The sequence below is a fragment of the Megalobrama amblycephala genome, linkage group LG3 (genome assembly GCF_018812025.1).
Source record: "Megalobrama amblycephala isolate DHTTF-2021 linkage group LG3, ASM1881202v1, whole genome shotgun sequence".
Lineage (NCBI taxonomy): Eukaryota > Metazoa > Chordata > Actinopteri > Cypriniformes > Xenocyprididae > Megalobrama > Megalobrama amblycephala.
Window position 1 is genome coordinate 43,582,794 of NC_063046.1, and position 13,260 is coordinate 43,596,053.

General features: G+C 36.9%; 2 protein-coding genes across 4 annotated transcripts in view; both read right to left on the bottom strand.

Annotated features, from left to right (window-relative positions):
- Positions 1–588: 588 nt before the first annotated feature.
- On the bottom strand, positions 589–4,846 carry rps17 (ribosomal protein S17). The gene is made up of 5 exons (XM_048185593.1): positions 4,720–4,846; positions 3,739–3,890; positions 1,327–1,432; positions 974–1,039; positions 589–706 (listed from the first exon to the last, which is right to left on the bottom strand). The coding sequence occupies exons 1-5, from the start codon at positions 4,720–4,722 to the stop codon at positions 629–631; spliced, it is 405 nt and encodes a 134-aa protein (XP_048041550.1). The 5' UTR covers positions 4,723–4,846; the 3' UTR covers positions 589–628.
- Positions 4,847–5,834: 988 nt separating this feature from the next.
- Positions 5,835–13,260, bottom strand: part of csnk1g1 (casein kinase 1, gamma 1) — a 58,587-nt gene continuing 51,161 nt past the window's right edge. For all 3 annotated transcript variants that reach the window (XM_048185589.1, XM_048185591.1, XM_048185590.1), the window contains one exon: positions 5,835–9,983. In XM_048185589.1, the coding sequence (XP_048041546.1) occupies positions 9,929–9,983 (55 nt within the window). In that variant the 3' untranslated portion in view covers positions 5,835–9,928. The remainder of the gene's footprint in view (positions 9,984–13,260) is intronic.

Sequence of the window (13,260 nt, forward strand, 5' to 3'; positions counted from 1 at the left end):
GCTATATAACGATTAGTTTTCTGATAAATGCAAAGTTACTAACAAAACACAAAATATTAAAGTGTTTCCATGGTTTCTACGAAAGTAAAACTGGAAGTTGAAGGTAACACAGATGACATCATTGACAGGTGAAGCAATGACAAGGTTAAAATCTAGTTAAAATCATTTCTCTGGTTTTTAAACATTGGAAACATTTGGGATTATGTAAGTACACATCAAAATATAACATTGTTCTAGTGGTTTTTAGACATTTTAATCTAAAAATCTTACATATTGTGCCTTTAAACATTCTATAGACACTGGCTAAAAAAAAAAGCTAAAATATGGCATAATTGCAAACGTCAGAAATATTTCACATTTTTCCATTGGCAAAGCTGGTTTTCATGTACGTAACGCTAAAAGTTTAGTATTTCTAAACCTATGTGGCATTTTTAAAGCATTCTGTTGTATCGCTTCTAGACTGTGCCGTTAAAATTTCTTTGAACTACTTGCTTCAAAAGTGCTTAAGTGCATTGTATTATGACAGGCCAGATCTACAGTGTTAAATCAGGGAGATGATCAAAAATGACTTGTTCAAACACAAGGTTGTTCTTTTTTGCAGTCTTTATTGACATCTGATAAATTACATCTAGACTCCTCTGGGTGTTTTGAAGTTCATTCCGATGCTCGGCTGGGTGACCTGCAGGTTGGGGAGGTTGCCGAAGTCCTGCAGCGAGAGAAAGAAAGATAAGGGTTAATGTAGGTTCATCAGTTAAGTGTCTGTATATGAACATTAAATTTAAAAAAATTAAATAAAAAAAAAAACATTTCACATCACATTCTGACATTTCACATCAACAGCTCGTGTTATTCCCAGGACATTTGAAAGCCTCAATTCATTCACCGAGAACGGTTCCCTTTAACCATAGTGATAAAATATATCCAGATAGAAGATTTGTAGCTCATCTACACAAATTAAGGTAAATCAACTTACGAAAGACTTCAGCATTTCCTTTGTATCTGGATCAACCTCAATAATCTCCTGATCCAAAGCAGAGACCTGAGAACAAAGTGAACAAGTACATGAAATGAGGGACGAACACTGTAGTAGTGATATCCAACACTCGGGTACCAAAGTTGATAATTGTGAAATTTTGTATCATGCAACAAATGATACGACTACATAAGCAAATAAAGGGTTTACAGTTTATAGGAAAACAGCTCTTTGAGGAAAACCCGATTCAGTGGATTGTTTTAAACTAATCTGATATTGCAAAACTCATACTTGCAAGTTGAAAGACATTTACCTTTTACAAAAAAAAATAAATAAAAATTGTCATCATTTACCTCTGGGACGTAGTTATCCCGTCTCTCTCTCTCCTCCTCCTGCAGTTTGATGGAGATGCCCCTGACAGGACCCCTCTGGATACGCTTCATCAGATGGGTCACATACCTGCAGAGAGATGCCAAAATAAGCCTTCATTTTGGTTCTCAGGCCTTTGTATTTGCCCTGCCAATATTTCCAGTGGCCTCGCCACATAAGCAAAATATCTATACAAGATTTCTATATAATGAGAAAGCATATACACATTATTTCATACACACTAGGGCTGTCGTTTTAAAGGAATAACTTAGAGTTTATTTGCATTGTTTTATTGCCTATTGAATGCAGTTATATGACCCTAAAATTCAAGATATCAGGGCAAAAAGACATTTTAGTTGAAATCCGATGGCTCCGTGAGGCCTCCATAGGGAGCAATGACACTTCCTCTCTCAAGATCCATAAAGGTACTAAAAACATATTTAAATCAGTTCATGTGAGTACAGTGGTTCAGTATTATTATAAAGCAACGAAAATATTTTGAGCGCCAAAAGAAACAAAATAACGAGTGATGGCCGATTTCAAAACACTGCTTCAGGAAGCATCGGAGCACAGATGAATCAGTGTGTCGAATCATGATTCGGATCGCGTGTCAAACTGCCAACGGCTGAAATCGCGTGACTTTGGCGCTCCGAACAGCAGATTCGATACACTGATTCATTTGTGCTCCGAAGCTTCCTGAAGCAGTGTTTTGAAATCGGCCATCACTATACAAGTCGTTATTTCGTTTTTTTTGGTGCTTTCGTCACTTTATAATATTAATATTGAACCACTGAACTCACATGAACTGATTTAAATATGTTTTTAGTACATTTATGGATCTTGAGAGAGGAAATGTCATTGCTCCCTATGGAGGCCTCACGGAGCCATCGGATTTCATCAAAAATATCTTAATTTGTGTTCCGAAGATGAACACATGTGAAAAAGACAGAATTTTCATTTTTGGGTGAACTAACCCTTTAATTTGACTCTGCTTGCTTTGCAAATGTTATACTGACAAATATAAGTTCACTAATGTGATGGAATTTAATTAATCAACTAACATCTCTTTTTCCTTGCAGGAATAACATTTATATGCCTTTGAAACCTAAATGTCCTCAAACCTTGCATGGGCATAAGTCAGTGTGTGAATCATGTCCAAAAATAAAAAAAGTGGAAATGAAACTTAGGGACAGCTAGACCACTATCTAAATATAACAACCTTGTGATATTGAGTAACCAGCGAACTAATAAACATGATTTGGGCAGATCTTGGTTTACCTAGTAACATGAGGGTTTGACATATGAAGAACCAATCACACTGTAGAATGCTTTACCATGCTCCTATCCTATATAATCTGTTGTATTCTTCTTGCTGGTGGGACTCTCTGTGATTGATACAAGGTCCTCCGGCCGTGATTAAAGCATATTCTAAGGCAAAAAAATTTGTATACTCTGATTGATGAATAAATTCTTACCCTCGTGTTCTTTTTTTCCCCTCTCTCCCATCTTTTTCTGTCATACCGTTAACTCATTTTCCCCAGTTACACTTCAGTTTAGGGTCCAGTTCTCACTATTAACTAATTGCTTATTTGATGCATATGTATCATCTTTTTATTTCTGACTTTTAATGCAGTTTAAATTTTGCTGTCTGGTTGAAAGAGCTGGGAGAATTAGGAAGCAAGCATTTGTCATCCCTGGATGGAGCTCTGACAGAGTTAGACCAGGAAGATTTGTCTGTAAGGGTACCGTTTAAACACAGCTACCTGACAAATATAGTTATCCCTCTGCATGAGGAAGATCCATTTAGATCCACTCTGATGGACAAAAAACTCCCTGAAACTTCCTAACTCTTCCATCCAGATAGCAGATTTCTGTTTTTACTGTTATTTCTATTTCTTATGCATTCCATTTTTTTTTATTATGTATTTGGTTCTTCTTTATGTAAAGCACTTTGAATTAACATTGTGTATGAAATGTACTATACAAATAAAATTGCCTTGCATATAACTAGGATATTATTAGTACATATAAAATCACACATTATTCTGCATGACCATATTCCACATCCCCAATACCTAAACTTAACTACCTAGTTTGAGGCAAAAGTCGTAGTTAATTGTTAGAATTGGACCCTAATCTAAAGTGTGACAATTTTTCCTCAGTATTCTGTTGACAACAGCTGTATTGTTTTTAAATTTTGTGTATCATACACAAATTGTGTATTATAAATATCATCAATTATTTTTTGCATTGTTAAAAAAAAAAAAAAAAAATCCTTATTTGTTGATCCCTAACCTACCACCTACCACTGTTTTCCCCTGGCAATCCTAAAGAACTTAAATAATCTCACAATAACCGTTCTGGATTTTAGTGTCCATCTGCTTGACCGTACTCACCCTGCGATCTTGTTGCGCAGAGGTTTGCTGGGGATGATGGCGATCTCCTCACACACCCTCTTGTTGATGTGGAAGTCATTACCCAGTCGGGTGTAGTACTTCTCGATGACGACCCGAGCGGCCTTCTTCACCGTCTTGGTCCTGACGCGCCCCTGTCAGCACATCCACTAGGGTCAGTCAGGGTAACACGGGACATCTTTGTACTTTCAATTCCACTCCAAGTTTATTTGTATAACATTTTATCACAATATCATCTCAAATCAGCTTTACAGAAAAGTCTTGTTTCAATGCTACAATATAAAGTTACTTTATGTTTACTTAAAAGTCATTTACTTACCCTGAAGTTATTCCAAACCTGTATGAATTTGTCTTCTGAACACAAAAGATGATATTTTGAACCAGACGGTTGATGGTCCCCATTGACTTCCATACTATATTTTTTTCACACTATAGTCAATGGTGGCCCAAAACTGTGTGCTTAAAAACATTCTTCAAAATATCTTCTTTTGTGTTCAGCAGAATAAAGAAATTCATACAAGCTTGAAACAACTTGAAGGTGAGAAAATTATGATAATTTTCATTTTTGGGTGAACTGTCTCTTTAAATTGACACATGAAAACCAGCTATGACTTTTAACAGCGTTTTCTTTCCCCGTAAACACGCCGTTTAAAAGCGTCAGCTGTGCCTCATCATATTTGTTTATATTATTTTAATAATTCAATTCAATCCAGCACAATATTGTCCGACTGTCGCGAGCACTTTAACGCGCTTCGGTGAGATTCAAAGTTGTGAACCGGGAGATGACGCACAATCCTTTTTTTCAACATCCTACATAAAAGTAAACGCCGAATGTCAAAATACTCAGTATATCCGAATCATGAGAATACTAACAAAACATTCTGGTGTTTTAAAACACAGTGAGAGTTGCTATAAAGCGGGATTTGAACGGATTGACAGGGACTGACTGTGAAACATACACACCATATTGACCCGGTCTAGAGGAAAAGAGTCTAAAGCAGACCGGAGCGGAAGTTTATAACACTCTTCCGGAAGTGAATTAAAAGTCTCTGGATAAGAGCCGCCACCTGCTTCAAATTAATCGCAAACATAAAAAGGGCAGTTTTATTAACAAAATTAAGAAAGATAAAAGCCACAAAAAACAAGTTATAACATAAACTCAGTTGGTGTTATATAAAAATGTGTTATGTGTTGAATAAGGGGCTCTTTAGAAACAATGGTGACACTTTATTTAGGGTCTTTTAACTAGTTGCTTATTAGCAAGCATATTACTAGAATATTGTCTGTTTATTAATTATTAAGCACATATTAATGCCTTATTCTACATTCTTAATACCTAAACTTAACTATTAATAAGCAGTAAATTAAGAGTTTATTGAGGGAAAAGTTGTTAATAGTGAATACATGTTCCCTATACTAAAGTGTTACCGAAACATCTACCAAATGTATCATTTTATGAGATTTGATACCTCACTTTCTCTTTTTCAGTATTTTATCTAAAGTGTCTTAATAGCCGACTCATCTACTAAAAGTAGCCTAAATTATTGTGATTTCTTCATACTATAAAGACTAGTGGTAACACTTTAGTTTAGGGTCTAATTCTCACTATTAACTAGTTTCTTATTGACATGCATATTACTAGGATATTGGCTGTTTATTAGTACTTATAAAGCACATATTAATGACAATATTCAACATCCCTTAATCCTACTCAATACCTAAACATAACAACGACCTTGCTAACTATTAATAAGCAGTAATTAGGGGTTTAATGAGGCAAAAGTTGTAGGTAACACTGAGAATTGGACCCTAATCTAAAGTGTGACCAGACTAGTAAAAAAACCAGACATATTATAAAAAAATATATATACACCGACAAACATTTCCTGGAATTGATGCATGTAATTATTTTATAAAAATTAGCAATTATATAGCTACTTATATACAGTATATTTGTGTGTACATGTAATTGTAATTCTTATGAATGATAATAACATGGTGATACTCTAATAAAGCTGCAATGGTCTTTTTATTCTGTGAAAGTAGCTCTAAAAAAGACAGACACAGTCACTCAGAGGTTAAGAGACATTTTCTTTTATTTTACATAAAAAAGGGTGCAAACTTGAGTTTCCCTTTAAGAGTGGAGGGAATAAAAATTTAATTTGAAAGGTTATGTATGGAACTTTATACGACTCCTCAGGAAAATAGGCATTTTAAATAAGATTAAGATTAAGGCCTTAATCTTTCTGCAACTTAAAAACAAAATATATTTAGAGAGAGAGAGAGAGAGAGAGAGGAGAAGAAAACAAAATGGGTCCATCACAGTTGAAGCCCTTGAGAAAGTAAAATCATTGAAGTACATTTAAGTAACATTCATATTTCAACACAATAAATCCATAATACAATGAAATTTAAAGTATCTTTGTAAGTATGACCAGAACAAGAGAATGACTCTTGCAGAACTGTACAATTTTGTTTTTAATGTTTACAGAAACATCCTTACTGAAAGAAACACTACAAAAAAACGTGGAAAAAGAGAATTCAAATATTGCAGTGCTTTCCTACCAGACTCCTGTAATATAATCATTCCGAGGTCATTAAAAATGAGTGGTTCTTAAAAAAAAAAAATATTCAACAGGCTCCCACATTAACTAAAATCTTGAGACAGGAATGATTACATTTTTCAAGAGGGAAAAAAAAAAAGAAGCTATGACTCTGTAGCAGACACAATGGAAGGGCAATACAGTATACAGCGCAAAACAGAACGCAGTGGACGTTTACCTGCCGAACTCAAGCGCACAGAGGGGTCAGACTTGCAGTAGCATGTTTAAGGCATTATGCAGCCACAGAATAACAGTGTATCAACTTCATGCCCACAATGTTCTTCAGTGCCCCATTTACACAAGTAGTTTCCATTGCTTTCTGAATCAAAAGCCATGCACATAAAATCTGCATTAATGTCACTAACTTCAACTTTAGGAGAATAACTCTATTTACCTCTCTGCGTGTAAATCTGCAGCACATTAAAGTGACCAGAACTGTGACGCAAAAGCAAAAGGTAATGGAATGGACCCAGAACGCTTCCTGAATGACTTGACTTTCATAGAATAATTGAATATATTTAAACCTCACATGCCATGATTGTAAGGATACCATCTTTATTAAAACCAAAGCTACAAAAAAGGTACAAAAACATATCATAAAAAAGGGAAAATTAAAGATGAAAGATGGTTTGAATTAATCACCACCTTGCAGTTGACAAGAGAGCCAGTAGTCATTATGATCGGAATAATGTCTGCTCTAGCCATCCCTCATCAAACCACTTCGAATAGCATATCAGAGTGTGATTTCAGTGTCTAGTGTAGTGTTTTACACGGACGAGTCATTTTCAACCAGCAGATGGCGCCTCAAATTGCCGTCCGCTCATAATCCCAAAGTACATCTGCACAGTCCAGTGCGTGCCTCCTTAACCATAAATCCCAAACAATTTCACATTCCGTTTATATCCACGAAACAATTCCGAGTGGCTCCGTAACGAGCCACTTTGACTTTGGACATCAATTAAGGGGTTAAATCCTGCAAAAAAACCATACTTCTTCGAGCCAGAAGCACCTGGCGACAGATAGCAAGCAGTGCACATCCAGAAATACTAAATCGTCTTTCAACTCTAGCGAGGCACATAATACATATCGTTAAGAGAAGAACGTTAAATAAAAAGTCGCCCGACGCGTGTGCGAGAAGCGGATTTCCAAGAGTATCATTCAAGTACTTTTCACAGAATAATTTAGACCCAAAGTGACTTGCGTCAAAGTGGATAAGCATAAGGAAAATCTATTAAATAACCGTCACGTCGGAAAAACATGGAAAGTTTCATACGCGTTAGTCGAAACCCGCGTATTTGAACGCAACTCCCGGTGTTGTGGCGAATTTCAACCCCGCCCCTGCCAAATTATTACCCCCATCGTTGAAGTCGCTACCGGATTGCCTAATCTTAACTCCGCCCCTAATCCTCACACCTACTCCTAAACCTACCGATATTAGGGGGGTAATAATCTGCCAAGGGGGGGGGGGCGAAATTCGACAACATTCCTAGATGGTGGAAATTGTTCCAGAAGGTGAATGGGTCACTTTTCAAGTTACTATTTACATGTATAAACTAGATGGCTGGATAACTGACGAGTTAAGAGGTGGAAACATACATGCTAATAAAGAATCTGTGGCCATTTGCGTATCTATTTGGTCCAACACAGTCGTCGCTGCTTTTGTAGGAACATTCAAAGCACGCCATCCATCCGTCGGCCCTCGAGAAGGATTTCCAAAACGCACAGCGGGCACGGTAGATTCTTCAAACGGCCCCGTTTACCTCCGTTCCTTTATGAGGTCAGTAGGATTCAGTAAACAAGGGCCCAACGAAACTTCAGTGCAGTCCACCACACACTCCTATGGCTTCTCTCTCTCAACTTTTGTACGGTGATCAAAATAAAATAAAATAATAGTCATATAATTTAATCTTACATTAATTCACATTTACTATACATTAGAAAGATCACAAATTAAAAGCACGGATTTAATGCTGTGAATAGGTGAACGGTGAAACCCAAAACAAAAAAAATGAGCAAGGCAACATCACGACTGAGATTAGCGATTTTCTGAAGTAAAAAAAAAAAAAAAAAAAAAAAAAAAAAAGACGACGACAACAACGGAACTACAGTAATCATTTCACATATAACCCCATTTGACGTAATTCCTGCGCTCAGGAAAGGACTGCCTCATCCATGCAAGAGGTCAAGGGCTGCCCCGTCTCAGAACCGCGTATGGCCACTATATCAACCCCACCAGAATTTACAAACGGGCTGCTTCGATGGGTCGTCAAATCGACGTTTTCTGCCACATAATCCGATTCGTATTTGATTTGGTGACTCGAACCCCCTCAAACAAGGTTCCTAAAGGGAATGAGACACGTTTCAGGTCAGTATGAAGGCATGGGAGGAATTTCGTCACGTCCGTCCGAACAGCGTTAAGGCATTAAATCGAGATGTTTCGCAGTGGCAGTCTGCATCCTCCCAGGTTACGCCTCATAAACAAGGCCGAACGGCCAATAATCGCATTATTTGCGGCATCTTTCGCTTAATACGAACACGTTGAGGCGTTTCTTTGCGACCCACAAGCCACTCTGGCACATGAAATGGTAATTCTCATCCTGAATATTTAGCAGTTTTCAGGCATAAAAAACAACATCTATCAGGAACTGGTTGTGGGAATAATAAGTGACTACATGGACAGAAAGATACAAAAGCGCAGAAGGAAAGTCTTACTGGCCACCTCAGCCAATAGAAAAGCAGCCAGCTGTACGTCAAAGCGATACGATATCGTAAGAGAGGAGGAGAAAGCAGCATGACTGGCTGGTGGGTTGAAGTGGGAGGAGTGCTTTAGAACAAGCAGCTTAAATACTAGTCAGTGGAACGGAGGCGTGCCCGTCGTCACCACTGGAAACAGCTGCTTATGTCACACTTTCACAAAGTTCACGTGTAAAGGCCAGCTAGCATCATTACGACAGTTATTTGTTTTGCGCTTCACTCCGATAGATACGACGAAGAAATCTGCTAGTCATATTCTAAGGCTTCGACCACTTCCTGGCAGCGTGAGAACCAACAATCAGCCACCGAATACACAAACAAACATTTAAAAAGGGTTAAGTGAAAACGAAAAGCCGCCGTCTCGTCTCGTGTGGAGTGGAAGTGGGCAGCGAGGTGCTAAAGGGGGGAGGAAAAGGTCTGCGGTTCGAGCTCCGGCGTGGGCGAATTTGTCTCTCTCCCTCCCTCTGTGTCACACCGAGAGGAAGAGGACACATTCAGAGACTTCCTCTCCCTGGCACGTCCACCACCGAGAACGAAAAAGAAGCAAAAAACAGCAAATGAAAAGTGCAGCGCTGTTCCAGTGCTTTGAGATCCTTAGCTTTTGTGTGAAGATCCTAGAGACAGTCCGAGGACGAGGCCCGTCGCTGCCTAAATCGAGACGTGGAAGAAACGAAAACAAAACAAAGACGATCCCCGCAGAGACAACGTGTGCATGCCTCTTGGTTTTCATACATCGTTTGGAGGGCTCGCTGTTGTCTTTATTTGAACGCTCTAAAAACAACCAAAGGAACGGACTGCGCGGAGAGGACGGAGGCTCATTTGTGCCGTGGAGTGTTCTTCTTCCTCTTCCTCTTGAAGAAACAGCAGCACCTGTGGACGAAAAACAGGTTGACGTCAGCCATGTTAACGAAGGCAGCCGATCGGCTGATTCTTCCAACCTAATAATGAAGCATCTGCCCTCTAGCTACACATGCGCCATCAGTATGTAGCTGCCTTAGTACTAAATCTTAAACATCAAGCAGATATGCGGGTTACGCTACATATTGTCAGCGCTGATAAAAACAGTGCATTAGTATACTCGTACCAACCTAAAGGCTGCATGTGAATGACAACTGGTCAAAGGTAATTAAAAGGAAACTTAAAGGACATTTACGTTAATTTGGTTAAAAGCATCGACAACAGAATGTTAAACAGCAACAACACGACAGAATGGGTCAGGAGAAACAAGGCACATGCAGTGGAAGAGAACAGCTCCAGACTGACACACTGAAAAGTGATAGACTTCACTAAACATGTTTCTAAAGGATGCTGCCTAACAGCCAGTAAATCTGACGGTCGGTCGCTGGCTGGCTGCGTCGTTTGGCTTCGCTGCGGTTATTAATGAGTCGTCAAACTAAACACGCAGTGCCCTGCAAATACATGCAGATCCTTAACGCTACACTGAAATTATATTCCATGTAATCGCTTAGTTATAAGCACAAACAATTTTTGAAAATGACGTCACAAACAATTAACAATGGACTGCTGAAGTTAAGTTTTACATTTTTTTTTTTTTTTTTTGGAAGGGAATGCAAGTAGTTATGTCCACAAACACTGAGAAATTTAAAATACTTATGATACTTATGCTTGTCTGGTAGATTATAACCTTATGACCATATTAATGATGACCATATTAAAAAATAAATAAATAAATAAATGTAATTTAATATTAAAATAAAATTCAATTCAATATTGAAATAAAATAAAATTTAATGTTAAATAAAGTAAATTTAATTTAATATTAAAAATAAAATAAAATTAAACAAAACAAAAATAAATAAATAATCTGAAGTCATCTGAAACATTGTTCAGATAATTTCAGGATGCCAAGGACTTTTTGTTGAGTTTGGAATTTAAAAAAATAAAAAAATAAAAAAAATAAATAAATAAAAATAGTGAAGTGACATGCCATCAATAAGTCAATTTAATGAAAATGAGTAAAATAAGATTGTTAATCAAGTCCATATTAAGAAATATGGTCATAATTAAAAAAATAATTATGACCATATTTCTTAATAATCAATTAAAAAAATAAATAAAAAATATAACACTTATAATACTAAATATAATACTAAATATTTTAATTTTAAAATAAATTTAAATATACATTATATAAATAAAATAAAGTCATAAAATAAAGTCACTTATTTTATATAAATAAAATAAGTCATCTGAAACTGTTCATAATTTCAAGATAATTTGAAATGAATATGTAATTTACAATTTAAAAAAAATAGTGATATGCCGTCAATAACCCCAATAAAACAAATTTATGGCTGAGCAATTTCAGAAAATGAATCAGAATTAAGAATTTAAAATAGTTTTGATTGTGTTAACCAATCAGATCAAAGAAATTAATCTGTTTAATGTTATAAAATATCTGGAAAAAATATTAAATATGCAATTATAGGGTTAGTAAATTAGTCAAATAAGAGATTGTTAATTATAACCATACTAAAACACAAATAAATTAAAATAATATAAATAAATAAAAATAAAAAGTCATCAGAAACATTGTTCAGAATTTCAGGATGTCAAGGACTTAATATGAAATTAATGTGTAACAATTTTGGGGTCAATAAACCTGGAAGAATTCATGGCTGTGCAAGTGCAATTGAGGGAGGAGGGAGGAGGAAAAAAAAAAAAATTCAATCAGGTCAAACACATTTTTTATAATATTGTGGAATAAATCTGAGATTTAGTTAAGGGTCTGCATACTTCTGTAAGGCACTGAACATGTGCGTTTCAGTAGAGACCTCTACATTCTCACTGTATCACTGGGTTTCTGTAAATAAGCTGAAGTTGGGCTATTAAAGACTTCTCATCGTACCTCCAATCAACTTTAGGGTATTTCAGCCTCTCAAATCAGACTTTATGAGCGGACAGATCTCCCTCTTTCTCTATCAAGCTCACAGAGCATGAATAGCTACATTAGCCTACAACTGTGTTAGTAGATCTTGGTGTAAGCGCGATCTCTATGGCCACAGTCTAGGCTGGTCCACTCCCCTTGGGTTTGATGTGGACTGGAGAGAGGGACTCACCACAGGTTGAGCATTTTCACGCAGCTACAGAAGAGTGTGAAAAGAGAAAAGACACAGATTATTACACAGAGGTGAGACGATGAGACAAACCTAATGTCGGCGACAAAAGACCAACAAGAAGACAGAGAGAAAGACAGACTCAGGGGATAATGTACATCTAAACCATCTACTCAATTCAACTTTGCTTTTTATCAGCTAATATCATAATAGGCATTTTCTGTATTGTAAAACAGATGGTCAACAGAAAAAAAAGAATGGGAGAAAAAGGAGAAGAGAAGGAACAGAAGGGGATTGGAGAAATGTAGTGTCGTCCTCAGCTCACCAGCCCACCGCTCTACTAGTGAATGTGGTACGACATACGCATGCTTCAGTTTGATCATGAAGCCAAGTGCCTAAAACTCCAACCATGGCATAAAAATCAGTGTAGTGTCAGCCTTGTGTGGCTTTATATATAGTTATATATAGCTGCAGGTTTAAAAGTTGTCTACAAGCATAGCAACAAGAAACGCCACAAAACCCAGGTCACTTTCAAATCGACACAAATCACAATTTTTTAAGACTTTTAGCATAATTACAAACATTTAGGGGCGGTTTCCCGGACAGAGATTAAGCCTAGTCCTAGAATAAAATGACCCTTTAAACCAGATTAACAGAAATCTGCTCTCTCTGTCATGGTTTTAAATAGTCCTAGACTTAGTCTAATCCAGAGTTTAAAGGTGCCGTAAAACGTCTTTTCAAAAGATGTAATATAAGTCTAAGGTGTCCCCTGAATGTGTCTGTGAAGTTTCAGCTCAAAATACCCGTTAGATTTTTTTTTTTAATTAATTTTTTTAACTGCCTATTTTGGGGCATCATTAACTATGCACCGATTCAGGCTGCGGCCCCTTTAAATCTTGTGCTCCCTGCCCCTTGAGCTCTCGACTATTATACAGTGCATAAACAAAGTTCACACAGCTAGTATAACCCTCAAATGGATCTTTACAAAATGTTCGTCATGCATGCATGCAGCATCGAATCATGTGAGTATAGTATTTATTTGGATGTTTACATTTGATTCTGAATGAGTT

Excerpts from the sequence above, each read along its gene's own strand:
- rps17 (XM_048185593.1), bottom strand. Across the intron at positions 1,433-3,738 it reads CTGCGCAACAAGATCGCAGG|GTATGTGACCCATCTGATGA; the intron begins GTGAGTACGGTC and ends ATCTCTCTGCAG. Across the intron at positions 1,040-1,326 it reads GGGATAACTACGTCCCAGAG|GTCTCTGCTTTGGATCAGGA; the intron begins GTAAATGATGAC and ends CTTTGTTCTCAG.